The sequence below is a fragment of the Myotis myotis genome, unplaced genomic scaffold, assembly GCF_014108235.1.
Source record: "Myotis myotis isolate mMyoMyo1 unplaced genomic scaffold, mMyoMyo1.p scaffold_m19_p_14, whole genome shotgun sequence".
In the NCBI taxonomy this organism is placed as follows: Eukaryota; Metazoa; Chordata; class Mammalia; order Chiroptera; family Vespertilionidae; genus Myotis; species Myotis myotis.
The window spans coordinates 40,121,207-40,134,836 of NW_023416318.1; the positions used below are offsets into that span (position 1 = coordinate 40,121,207).

The 13,630-nt window shown below is 33.5% G+C and overlaps 1 protein-coding gene across 14 annotated transcripts in view; it reads right to left on the reverse strand.

Annotated features, from left to right (window-relative positions):
• BIRC6 (baculoviral IAP repeat containing 6) overlaps window positions 1-13,630 on the reverse strand; it is a 176,415-nt gene that overhangs the window by 7,659 nt on the left and 155,126 nt on the right. For 12 of the 14 annotated variants that reach the window (XM_036334918.1, XM_036334915.1, XM_036334914.1 and 9 more), the window contains 5 exons: window positions 8,444-8,589; window positions 7,528-7,638; window positions 6,240-6,457; window positions 4,574-4,735; window positions 1,731-1,808 (listed from right to left, as the gene is read on the reverse strand). In XM_036334918.1, the coding sequence (XP_036190811.1) occupies window positions 1,731-1,808; window positions 4,574-4,735; window positions 6,240-6,457; window positions 7,528-7,638; window positions 8,444-8,589 (715 nt within the window). Of the gene's footprint in view, window positions 1-1,730; window positions 1,809-4,573; window positions 4,736-6,239; window positions 6,458-7,527; window positions 7,639-8,443; window positions 8,590-11,477; window positions 11,651-13,630 lie in introns of those variants that run through there. The other 2 variants (XM_036334919.1, XR_004971887.1) reach the window with 2 other exon arrangements.

Here is a 13,630-nt window from a genome sequence, read left to right on the forward strand (position 1 = left end):
TCAGCAAACTACATAAAATATAAAGAAAGTCGTATAATAACAGTATTATTTATAACACTAAAAAATTAGAACAAGATATTTTTAAAGGGTATGCTCTATTGTTAAATGATTATTTACCGTGTTGTATTTATTATATTAATTAAGATTATATAAACTATGTAAATGACAAAAAACCTTAAAGGGCATATATAGAAAAGATCATTTTTATGTATGGGTAGTTAAGTTTCCCAATTTGTAAAATTTAAAACCTTGAGTATAAGTTTATTTTATAGAATTTATGTATAATACAGATACACAGGCAAGATAAAAGTTAATCATATTTAAACTAGAAAACTTTAAAAATTAATTGTAAATGTTATTTATAAAACTATATAAATTTTATTAAAATTCAAAAATTGGTTCCAATTCACGGATAAGTCTAATTTACTTAATGAAAAATAGGGTATCTCTGAGTTTCCTTTCATAGTAAAACTCATAAGCTTAGTTTATGTTGTCAAGAGTAACGGGCACATAGAAAAAATATTTAACGGTGTTGGGGGTTTTTTAAATAGAACTGACATAGTCCTAACCGGTTTGGCTCAGCGGATAGAGCGTCAGCCTGCGGACTCAAGGGTCCCAGGTTAGATTCCGGTCAAGGGCATGTACCTTGGTTGCGGGCACATCCCCAGTGGGGAGTGTGCAGGAGGCAGCTGATCGATGTTTCTCTCTCATTGATTTTTCTAACTCTCTATCCCTCTCCCTTTCTCTCTGTAAAAAATCAATAAAATATATTAAAATAAATAAATAAATAAGTAAATAGAACTGACATAATTATTTTTAAAATGAAGTTGTTACTTAATAAAGTTCCTTAATTACTTTGTATGAGTTACATATCCTTTTTTTTCTTGGTTTCCAGAATGGCAAAAAGGAAAAAATTATAGTTCTATTTCTCTATTTCATAGGATGCAACAAGGTCTTTTTAGAGAGTCAAAAACAAGTGACAGCCTAAAAAATTTTTTTTCATTTCTTCTTTAAACTAATTCAAAATAAGAATGTAGGTAAAGAATCCTTTCAGGGTAGGTCAACATCAGTAAGTTTACCTGAGAATAATTTACGATAGTCTTTCTTAAATAGTAAACTGTATATGTGAATTTAAACTATGATGTAGCAATAATTTGTTTGTTTCTTTAATAAACAAGTAACAAAGTTAATTCATGTTATTAATATGCTTATTTTTTCATTTCTTTGCTAGGATTCAGAACTATTAAGATATTAGCAAGAAACATTAGATGGCATGGTGTGTGGAAACTAACTTATAAAATTTGAGACAGTACTTCTGAGCCTCAAATGAATCCCATTACTAACTAGATTATAGAAGAACTATATCCTAGAAATATATAATACCAGGAATTTATTAAAGTCTACTTACATGAGTTTAAGCCCTATAGTGACTAGGAGATGGGATAATCTGTCTTACCTGTTGCATCATAGTGTACTTTAAAGGCAACTTACAGAATTTTTAAAAGGCAATTTTGACAAAATCTAATTTGTGCCTTATGTCTGATTTTGATTCTAAACTCCAAATGAGATGCATCGACTGCTCACCTATAAACTATTTAATATTTATTTCCTATAAATCCATCTCTCTTTTTGTTTGGCTTATTGTTTATTCTCAGTCACTAAAATAATTTCTTTCAAATATTAAGTAGCTCTATATTTTCTAAGTGAAACTGTCAGAGAAATTTGTTTACTTGCAAAAAGCTTGAGGTCTGAGGATTCCACTTCTCTTCTGGTCTTCCATGCCATGTATTTAATATGCTTAAACAAACCTGAGGAATAAAGAGAAAAGACAGAATTGAAAGGAGTGCTTTTTAAAAGCAAACTGTCACAACTAAAAGTGAATTGCTAATATGTCAAAGTATCTCAGTTTTATGTACCCAATCTAAACCCTTAAGGGTCAGTCTGTTAAAACAAATTGACATCTTCAGATGTGATTACAATAACAAAAAATGTATCAGTACCTACTATACATTAAATACAACTAACATTTCTAAATAAAAAATAACTTTTCCAAGCAAAAATCAGTGAGAAAAAGTGGTATTATTTTTCATTTTTAAAAATCTTTTTCAAATTTTATAAATTTTGAAAATTGGGCGTAACTTAATAGATCTTGACTTCATATCTGCCTCTGCATTCAATCTGTTGCAATATATTGTTTTGGTTGAAGTATATGGGTAAATTTGGCCTCATACGACCATCATTTTGGAAAGAGGAAGACCTCACAGATACCATGATAGGGTCTTGAGGATCAAACTTTAAGACATATTATATACTTGGTCAACTCAGATAGCAAGAATGAACTCAAATTATCTGCCAAACACAGTTCAACATAAAATCCATGTATTTTGCAGTATTGCTTTCACAGAGCATTAAGAGAATAACAGGGAAATGGACTGCTTTTGGCGAAAATAAAACCTGGGACATTTTATCTATTCTTGCAAACTAATTGGAAAATAAGCAGTTCTCTGAAAAGCAGAGTAGTCCATCTCTCTGCTGTTCTCTTAATGCTCTACATGAATTCATTTAACAGGTAATTTCATGAATAATTTTAAAAGACTTTGTGTTATGATTTAAACTATTAGAGGCCTGATAAAAATTCGTGCAAGAATAGGCCTTCCTTCCCCCAGCTACCGGCACCGGCTTTCCTCTGGCACCCGGGACCTGGGCTGCTTCCCTCCTCCAGCCACTGGCAGGCACCTGGAACCCGGGCTGCTTCCCTCCTTCCAGCCACAGGCACCCGAGGCCCGGGGCTGGCTTCCCTCGGGCCACCTGCAGGCACCCAGGACCCGGACTGGCTTTCCTCCGGCCCCAGCTTTGTCAAGAGGGATGTCCGGAATGACACCCAGAAGACGTCTGGTCTAATTAGCATATTACCCTTTTATGATTATAGATTGTCAGGCATACCATCCCATTTGATATCAAAAGCATCCCTGTAGCTACCAATAGCAGGTAATCTTATCCCTGTAGATCCTGAACCAAAGTAAATGTTTAATGATGGAGAATAAATGTTACCAGTATGTAATAGAACAAAAACTATATACAGACAATCCTCGGGTTATGTCGGACTCGATGTACGTTGTTTTGTGGTTATGTCACTATCTCCCATTTATTTATATATAACAAAAAAAGTTTCATCATTTCAACATATGTACATTTGTGCTTTGTTTTTTATTATTTATTTACCACAAGTTCAGGAATTGTTATCTTCCTTTTAAATTTTTTTTATTGTACCACTTCATTACTGCTGTGTGTGTGCTCCATGTGAGTGACATAGGTGATTATGTAGGTGGGTTCCGACTTACAGTGAAAATCGCGTTATGTCGCACCATAGGAATGGATCTCCGACGTAACCCAAGGACCTACTGTAATTCAGGATACTGGGCCCTCAAGCCCTTACCCTACCCTCTTCTCTATACCAATAAGTCTTGAGAAAGTAATTTCTTAAATAAAATGTTAACATTTTACACTAAAACTCTTTTCAGGTTCCAGTCTCTCTCTCTCATAAGTAAAGTCAGCCTTGCTATTTCCTCTTCTTTGCTCAGTTATAAAGAACCTGTTCTATGCTTTCCCAAAGAGAGTACGTCTATCCGTGGTTAAATCTCCTAAAATAAACCCAAACAACAAATTCCAATTTTATGACATGAGCTTATGATGAAGACAAAATGATACTTGCAAGCCCAGATCTGAGGAAGGCTGTACCTTTTGAAAATAGAAAGGCAAAACCAAGGGAAAACTTGGGTTATCTTTAATATACCATCAACCTCTAGCACTTGCTATTCTCATATCATCAAAATAGAGTCTGCATGTGAAGTCTATAAATTTTTTCTGACCTTCTAGTGATTTTCAAACATTAAATACTCTCAGCATGGAATTTACTGTTGAAATTTCATCCAAATGTCCAAAATTATTTTGAAAAGTGATGGCTGTTCTTTTGAGTCAAATTTTAAAAGGTTTATGAAATAATTTTTATTATACTCATTTTCAACTTTTGGGGTGGTGGTGGTGATAGGAATGCATCTTACCATTTATAAGAAAATATAAAACATTTTAACATAAAGTTCACAATTATTTCTACCACAGAAAAAAATTGGATAGTTATGATAGCAAGAGAAAGTTATTATACGCAAAAAAAGGAACATAGATGATAATACCATGCTTTTGCCAATCATCTAGCTTCAGGCACTTGTGAAAAGATAAATGGAATTGGAGAGAGGGAAAGTAAAGAAAAGTGAGAGGCAAAGACAGACATCTGGCTCTACTATCTCCAGATGGGAGGACGCTATCAATTGGCAAATGAACATGTTAAGTTAGTCCCTCAGTAACTTAAGACAGTAAGTGCTCTTAATACTGTCTGTTTCTGCCCCTTTTGGTTCCTTCTCTCTCATTCCTTTAGCTAATCTTTGCACACAGGGAGAGAAGCCTGAAGAAAGCTATGTACTATGGAAATATAACTAAAACGAAATTTTTGTTGAAATTACAAAGAAACTTTGGTCACAACACTTTGGTACTAGAAACAAAAGACTAATTACATTACCTTGCCATCATTATAAAGGTTTGGATTGAATCGCACGCTATGGCCACCAGTTGTTTCTAGATTCACAAGAGGGGGTGAACTGGGATAATCTTGAGGAAAATATACATCAAACTCAAAGCAGCCATTTGCATAAGGAGTATCCGCTGGACCAGTTATTAGAACCTAGTATGCATATACAAACACACAAAAGTCTATGTTACTGTTCAACACTGATATGTAGGAAAAGACAATCCAACATAAAAGAACAACCTTCTGACATTGTATATATACAGCTCTACTAGAATGTGTAAAAATGAATACAGGACGAGGACATGGTTTTAGATTAAGATCAAATGATTTGGTTTTGATAAAAATGGACTGTTAAAAGACAGGTCTTTATTGGCAGCAGGAAAGCTTACCTTAACATCAAATACCTTTTAAAATATTAAGTTACTTTTTTTTTTCTGAGAGCTTTCCTTGATAATATTCTCTGTAGCATTTTCAACCAGCTGAAATTCTAGGTACATTCATTATCATATCGCAAAGTTATGAGGTTAATTTTTTGCTTTAATCTTCAAATAAGTTAATTTTTTTTAAAATAACTTACTTTTAGTATTTTCCTCTGGGAAGAGACAAGTAGATACAGAAATAAAGGTTCTCATGTGACAACTTATGACAAAAAGGTTTTGAGAGAACAGTAAGTATTTCCCTTAGGATTTCTGGTAGTCCAAAAAATAGCAAAGAACCCAACAGTGAGTGTCGGAATTATTTAACAAATGTTGTATGAGCCACTCAACAGTTCTTTATTGTGCAATGCCTGAGCAGCAAAGCCCCTGGTTCTGAACAGCTGCCTGTGGAGGTAAGTGGCACTAGTCTCCATCTGATCTTTGCTTTGGGACTCCATTTTGGGATCCTTCATATTAGGTATAGCTTGTTGCTTAACAGAGGCAAAGTCACAAGTCTGAATTTATGTGATCTATTTAGTGATAACATAATTCCTAGGTAATCATCCTATAATCGGCTCTATTGTTTTTAACAAGAAACAAGTAAGAGTGTAGCCATATAGGCAAGGTCTATGAAATTTCTATTTAAAAAAATCCAATGGAACAAAACAAAAGAGCAAGCAAACAAAAGAACTTCTCCAAATCAATGGGTCAATAGTTTCAGCAGAGTATCTTGCAAGGAAGATAGAATATTTAACCTATGAATTAAATCATAAATGTAAAGAAAGCACCTCCCCAGGTACTAACTCTTTTAAATCACCAGTGTTAAAGCATAAGGGTGCAAGTTATTTATTATTGTATTACCATTACTAAGTTTATATATCTTATCGATCTGTAAATACATCAATTTCCTAAAAAATAAAAGAAAAATAATTTTGAAGTCTGACAGTAGTATGAACATGAGAGAAGTATCTTGGATGACAAGGTAGAAATCCTGTAACTTTTTTTTCTACTGGGCAGCATTAAATCCTTTGATACTATGCTCAACAAAGGTATTTTAGTATTTTCTTCTAAATCTTTATTTTGAACAGCAGTCTCATCTGCATATTCTGAACTAACATTAGAAAAGAACTCATTTCACTGACTCCAAAATGGTCAACAGAATTTTAAATTCACGGTATTTCTAGTTCTTTGTATGAATATTTTAATAGTCAGGGAACTATGGAAAAAGTTGCTTTGTCTACCTTCATGATGTCAAGTCGCTCCTCATCACAGCGCACAAACACACTAGATGATGACGAAAGAGGCAGTGAGGTCGAAAGTGTCACAGCTTCCTGAGCAAGGCGGCGGGCTCTGGCAGCACTGTTTGCATCATTTGCATTTTTCACCTGAGACATGTAGTGGTAATTTACTTTAAAACCCAACTTCCCATCTTCATCTTCAGAAACCATCTCAAATGTATCTAAATAGACAGAAAATACAAACACTGAAATAAAAAAAGAACCAGCATGGATGATACTTGTTTTAATGACAAAAATCACTAATAAATCACTAGCCCTTCTTCCCACTCAAAATGGAGAGGACTGCAATGTGGAAGAATAGTAAACTATAAACGTTAATGTAACACCTACTACTTCACTCATGGATGGAATCTATAATGGAAGAAAAAAAACAAGAAATGATTTTTAATCTACAGTGTGGACACATTGGTAGATTATATCAAGCAGCTAAATAACAATGCAAAGTAGTAGATAATTTATTCTTAAATGAGTGGCATAAAATATTTTTGGCAAAATAATTCAGAATAAGAAATGTCAAAAAGTATTCTCGTTATATTTCTTTAAAAAAATTAAGAAATAGAGAAAGTCTTTATCTATTTCCCCTGATTTCGAAAATCAAAAATTCCAGGCTAAAGTTTACTCTGTATTACTTCTGGCATTTAAGTTAATAGAATAAAAAAAATTATTAATATTATTAGGATTATGTTCTAAGTACTTTGACAAAGCAATGATAAATTTTAATCTTGTGTTTATATAATTCTAAATATATGGAAAAACATTAATGCTATTTATAATTAGTATTATATAAATCTTACCAAGAACTCAGTACAAGTTTCTAGGTAGGCTGTTTGGGTTAAATGATAAATCGGAAAATATATCTGCCTTCAAAGAGCTTACAGTCTTGCCTTCCTCCAGGCTAAGATATACAGAAATAGAAGTAAAGAAAGAATACAACTTTCTGCTTATTTATTAGACATCTGGCTTTGTTTTTTTCTAGGTTTCTACTGAACCATGATATCCAAATATAACTATAGCTATGAATTCCAAGAGATAAAAAGATGCTACAATTTTGTGTGTGTGTGTGTGTGTGTGTGTGTGTGTGTGTGTGTGTGTGTAGTGAGAGAGAAAATATGAATAATTCATGGTACAAGCAAGTTTTAAAATCTTTAATTTACCAGAACACATTTCAATAGCACCATTAAAAAAATCTGAAATGAAATCTAAAGAAATGAAGATTAAAATTTCAACTTACCAAACTGTAATCTCTTCATAACAGCCACGTATTTTTCTTCAAGTGATTTTAATACTGATAGAGGTTTGGGTTTCATTGCCACCTTCTTTGAATAGTCACCTAGTTTCTTTTCTATTAATTTTAGAAGATTAAAACAAAAAATGATTAACTTCCAGAGTTCAAATTTGGAATTCTAAAAAATTACCAAACTCTTGACAATCCTCTTCCTCCTGAACCATTTTAAGAATAAAAAAAATTATTTCTATTTCATAAACATAACTAATAGGGCTAACAACCTCACTAATTTTAAAGCGTAAATTCATGAAATGGTAATTAGGTTTCATCCATTTAGTCAAAACAGCACAAGTGAAATAGATAATTCAGAGTCATTTATATCTTCTGTTGCTATTACATGAAAATACCAATTTTAACCAAATTCTGACAGTATTAATATACTATTTTCTATCTCATAAATGGCATTTTTCCATTTCATGACTTTTAATGAGAAAAAATTTGTGATGCATGCTCAGCCTATAAAATTTAGTGTTAGCAATCATACATAGTAGATAAATATTTAGAGGTTACTCCTAATTAACTTAAAAACATGACACAGAGTCCTAGCCGGTTTGGCTCACTGGATAGAGTGTCGGCCTGGGGACTGAAGAGTCCCGGGTTCGATTCCGGTCAAGGGCATGTACCTTGGTTGCAGGCACATCCCCACTAGGAGGTGTGCAGGAGGCAGCTGATCAATGCTTCTCTCTCATCGATGTTTCTAACTCTCTATCCCTCTCCCTTCCTCTCTGTAATAAATCAAAAAGTATATTTAAAAAAAATGACAGAAAAAAATTTTTAGGTAAATGAACACCATTAGCATAGAGGAAAGAGAAAGTCAGCTTTCAGTAAGTAATGGAGCAGCATGAAAGAAGCAGAGCTGTACCCTGGTTTGCTTGCCGTAAACTGGTCGTGGCTGCATAAACGATCTCTGCAGTCCTTTGGATATCTGGTACCAAAAGAGTAAGTCCTTCTGGTTCTTGATCAGATGCATCTGGTTTTACTCCTGTTTTAGCATTTTCCCTTTTAGATCTAAAGAAATTTTTTAATTTGGAAAAAAATGAAGGAAAATTAAGATTTCAGGATTGAAAAATAAATATCTCCGTAAGTCAACAATAGTAGTTAAAAACCAAAATGATAGTGTGCATTGCATTTGATATACACAATATATATCAGAGGTAGTTTACATTAGATTTATTATTGCTTCTGATCTGATAATACTTAGCATAATAACTAGTTGGCTAGATTTTCCCTCCAAATGTACAAACAAACAAGAGATAAACATTGTAGAAACGTCATACTGTAAAAAGACCCAGATACCTGATGTGTCTTTGAATCCACAACTTTAAAAACATACTTTTAGTAATTGTAAATACCTAGAAATAGAAAAATCACTTCTATATGTACAAGTCATAGGTATCTATCCTGTTTTCTAAGATTTGGGAACCAAAGAACCACATATACTTTTAATTTTCACTCTCTAAATTTTACTTAGAGTATATTAATATCCCGGGTAGGGGGGTACTCCATAGTAAAGTACAGGTTCACTATTAATGTATCTTAACACGATGTGCTTCTATATACTGAAACTTAATATAAACACTAAGTTCTAGGGCATAATCATTTAAAAGATAATCCTCTGTTATTTCCTATTCAGAGTCTAAAGTGTAGCCAACCTTCTATCAAATTGTGTATCATAATAAGATGTGTTACAGCAAGGTTTCAGTATATAAGGCATCAAAATGTTTCTAAACATTTTCTAGATGTATGCAGTAGTATTTACAAGATTCACTGGAAATAACAACTAAATATCAATTGCCTTTTTCCTATTTCAATTCTCAGCATGTTATTCACACAATAAACATCATTACACTACTGCTTAGGTACTAAAAATCTACATATTTGCTAATTCATTATTAAATAATTTTAAACAAATGAAAATCACATGTAAGCAAACATGTTTTAAAATATTTCTGCTAAGGTCTGATCTAAACTACACATCACTTATTTTCCTAGTTGCATACCTACCAACAAAAGGACTTAACTATTACATTAAAACAATATTTCAGCCGAAACCGGTTTGGCTCAGTGGATAGAGCGTCGGCCTGTGGACTGAAAGGTCCCAGGTTTGATTCCAGTCAAGGGCATGTACCTGGGTTGTGGGCATATCCCCAGTAGGAGATGTGCAGGAGGCAGCTGATCGATGTTTCTCTCTCATCGATGTTTCTAACTCTCTATCTCTCTCCCTTCCTCTCTGTAAAAAATCAATAAAATATATTTTTTTAAAAAAAAGAAACAATATTTCACAAAGTGAGCATGGAGCCTTAGAGAACTATGAAAGACTAAGAGAAGGTAGAAGAGTCCTTAACAAAATAATTATTGTTATCTATGTACAAATGAACTTTTCTTTATCACAAAGACAAAAACCTGCTCAGAAAAGAAGAGGTAAATTAAGAAGAGGCACTCAGTGGGTAGCAAGCATAGAAGGATACAGTATTATGCATGTATTCTGAATGGGCTCCTAAGATGTTTTTAACTATAAGGTACATACTACCTCACCTGGCAAGATAATTTAAGTGAAGAGATACTGCATCACTAGGTTATTACCTTTTCTCCTAGGCTCTCTTAACTTCCCTAACTCCTTATAAGAAGTAAGAGAGAACACATGGCCAATTTTCCTTTGTCACTCAGGAACCACTTGATAGATCTCATACTGTATAACATTTCAGTCATCAACTTCTGTATGAGTAGGTGTATATAAACATATGTTTGCATACGTATGTAAGGAAATATAGTGAATGTTTTAACACTAAAATGTCATTTTTACTGCTAGAATCAAAGATAATGTATCTTTTATACCTATAAAGTAAAGTTGAGACTATAGTATAATAGTGAGTCTGACCATTTTCTTACTGAAGATATGATTTTGGTAGACAAGCTCAAACAGTCTCAACTTCTGTATTTACCAATAGCTATTCACAATCAGTATCAAGCACAGAGAGTCAAGAAAGTGTGTAAGCTGTTTGACAGCAACTCCTTTGAATTTATAAGGACTCTCTCTCCCCAATTATAAAGAATTCTCTACCTTATAGCAGGGCTTAAAATATTCTTAAGTAACAGGGCCACTAAAGCATAACAGGAAAACAACAATAAACAGGTTGAGAACACAGAAGAGTTATGGTAATAGCTTTAAAAGATGATTTTCTAAAAATGTATCATCAATCAGTTGACCTCAAATAAAGATTCACTCTTGCCAAGCAGAGAAGGAAGATAGGGGAGTAAAGCTCATTTTTCCAGAATTAAGGTATTCTCACCTTGAAGAAACAAGAACCTCTGGTCTGGAGAGTACACTGTATCAATGCAATATAGGGCAAGTTACCCTGGAAAACTACTGATTCTAAATTTCAAGCCCTATTCATGAATACCAATTTTCTAATTCCAGTTTTGGAAAGATGACTGATAGGAGAAATCCCTATTATTAAAATGGTGCAAATAATTAGGATGGGAAATTCTATTATTATAACTTTTTGACAGCAAAATAAAAAATGAAAAAGAGCAAACATCCACAGAAGTTTAAAAATATTATTTTTTGCACTAAATGTGTACAAGAAATGATCATATACATCTCATATTGAAGACAATGGTTCTCTCATAAAGCTGATAAACCTTAGACCTTTACAACCAGGTTCTAATGAGAAATTTTTATGTCAGCAGGCTTTCTGGCAAAAACATATGGGGAGAAAAAGAGACACTCTCCAAAAAAAAGAGTAGTTCAAATATAAGAAGAATACAAACTACCTGCCTAATAATACAACTAGTCATTGTCTGACATTGCACTACAGCCACTAGTCTGTTTTCTATGAAAGTTGCAGGTTACTGTCAACCCATATGTAGGCCCAGCTCATGAAAAAAGGCCATACCTTAGCTCACATCCTGAAGTCTGTGTGAAAAGCTATTTGAGTTCAAGGCACCTAGCTGGAAGTAGGTCTTTGAGACTGACAATGGATCCAACATGGTAAAAGCAATCAGCGACGGCCGCTACCATGGTATCCGCTGCTCTGTGCATACGTTGAATCTGGTTGTGATCACTGCCCTGAAGAAATATGAGGAATCAACTGAAGTTTCTACTATTGCACAGAATTATCTGCAAACATTTTCCACTCTGCTGTGAATTTCAACTAAACAGCTAATAAATTAAGCATATTCTGGCTCTGTGACATAATCTGAACTAGGATGTGAGCAAAATGGGAAAATCTTTCTTGTGTAAACAAAAGGAGAAAAAAAAAACACCCCATAACTCAACATTCAGTTTTATTAAACTGCCTCTGCTAATATCACCCAAATTATGTTGGATATTTGTAAGACTAAATACAAAAATACAAGAACTATGTTCTTTTTTATCATCTCTAAACTGAAAACAGCATAATATAGCTATTTTCTTAGAACATTAAAGAAGACCACTTCAACTCCTGCACTCCTAATTCTAAAGTCAAAACATTCATGCAGTTGAAATAATAATTTAAAGAAGAAGTAATCTGGAGACTACATCCTGAAATGTCCAGATTCATGACTATTAAGAATCAGCATCTTAGGGAAAGATTCTAAAACTACAAGAAAATGAAATTTCTACATTTACCTATAAAAGGTACTGTGTCACAGTTCACAGTTCTAAAGCTCTTCGCCAGGAATTACAGTTTAAAACAAATTAATATTAAACGTAAGAATTTTGAAAAATAACACTGTGGACAATTATTTGCTTCTCATATCTCCAGAAGACATTAAAGTGACCACTGAAAGGCACCAGTAAATGGGGCAAAGATCGCTGTAAGATGAAATATTTTCTGTGATTTATTTAAAGCTTAGTTTTTAACTCTAGATTCCCTTTTGTTTTTGCTTAAGTTTTTGCACACAAAACTGCCACTTTTAGTTTTCAATAGGGTTTAAATCAAAGTTTAAAATAAAAGCTTCCTCTTCTTGGGAAGCATTTAAAAGCAGTATGAAAGAAGAAAATATTCAAAACAAAGGTATGAGCAGCCTTTAAAAATAAAACCTTAATTTCTAGATCAGATAAAAATATAGTAATGTTTAGGTCGCATTAAACATCAGAAGACAATGAAGGTACTGTGTGCAATGGAGTTGTCTCAAATAATATACATCGCCAAAGGGCAATCCAACTGAGGAAAAACTTTAAAATAAATGTTGGCATTGCTATCTCCATCACCCAGTAAAAGGTTGATGAACAACTGAACTTTATGGTCAAAACAAATGCTTCTTGGCTAGGAAATCATGCCCTTCTAATTTTGTAGGTTTTGAAAGGCAGAGGAAAAAGAGAAGAAACTAGGAAATGTTTCTCCAACGGAAACAAAGTAGTGGGAGGACTGGAATGGAAATTCTTAACTGATTGAAGCCCTAGATAACTAGCTTAAGGGAGTTAAAGTAAGAGTTTGATTTAAAAAATATATATATATATGTCTTTGAAGAAGTAGGTCAACTAATCTTATTGCTTAGTTAGATAAAAAGGAATTGGGTATTTATTTCTACAAGAGAATCCAGTGATTTTAAAATATGATAAACTTCTTTGCACCAGGAAAATGCTTCAAGATAGCCAAAGGAAAAGGCAATAAAGAACGCTTGCTTTAATGCTGTTACAGAGAAGTTCAATGTCCAGAACACCTTACACTCAAATGCAATCATTTGTGTCAGGTCCTCGTAACCAATTAAGACTATTTGACAGCAAGTCCCTCTTTCAAATTCTTGGTGAACCTTCCCAATACTAACTGATTACTTGCCTGTTGGAGTCCATCAGGAAAAGTCTGCACAGAAGATCAAAGACAAAATAATTGCCTTTATTCTTAATCCAAGGAAGCTATGAAATATCACACTTATTCAAAGGTGAAACCAAACTACTACCACTGTAGACTGACTTCATCTTGAGATAACACAGGCTGGAAGAACTAGCAGGAGATGAATTTCACCAGGACGGTGCATAAAAGCTAAGGGGTCACATCTTGCAATGTGATTATTTTGTGGACAGATAAATTTTCACACTAGCCCTAACCAGTTTGGCTCAGTG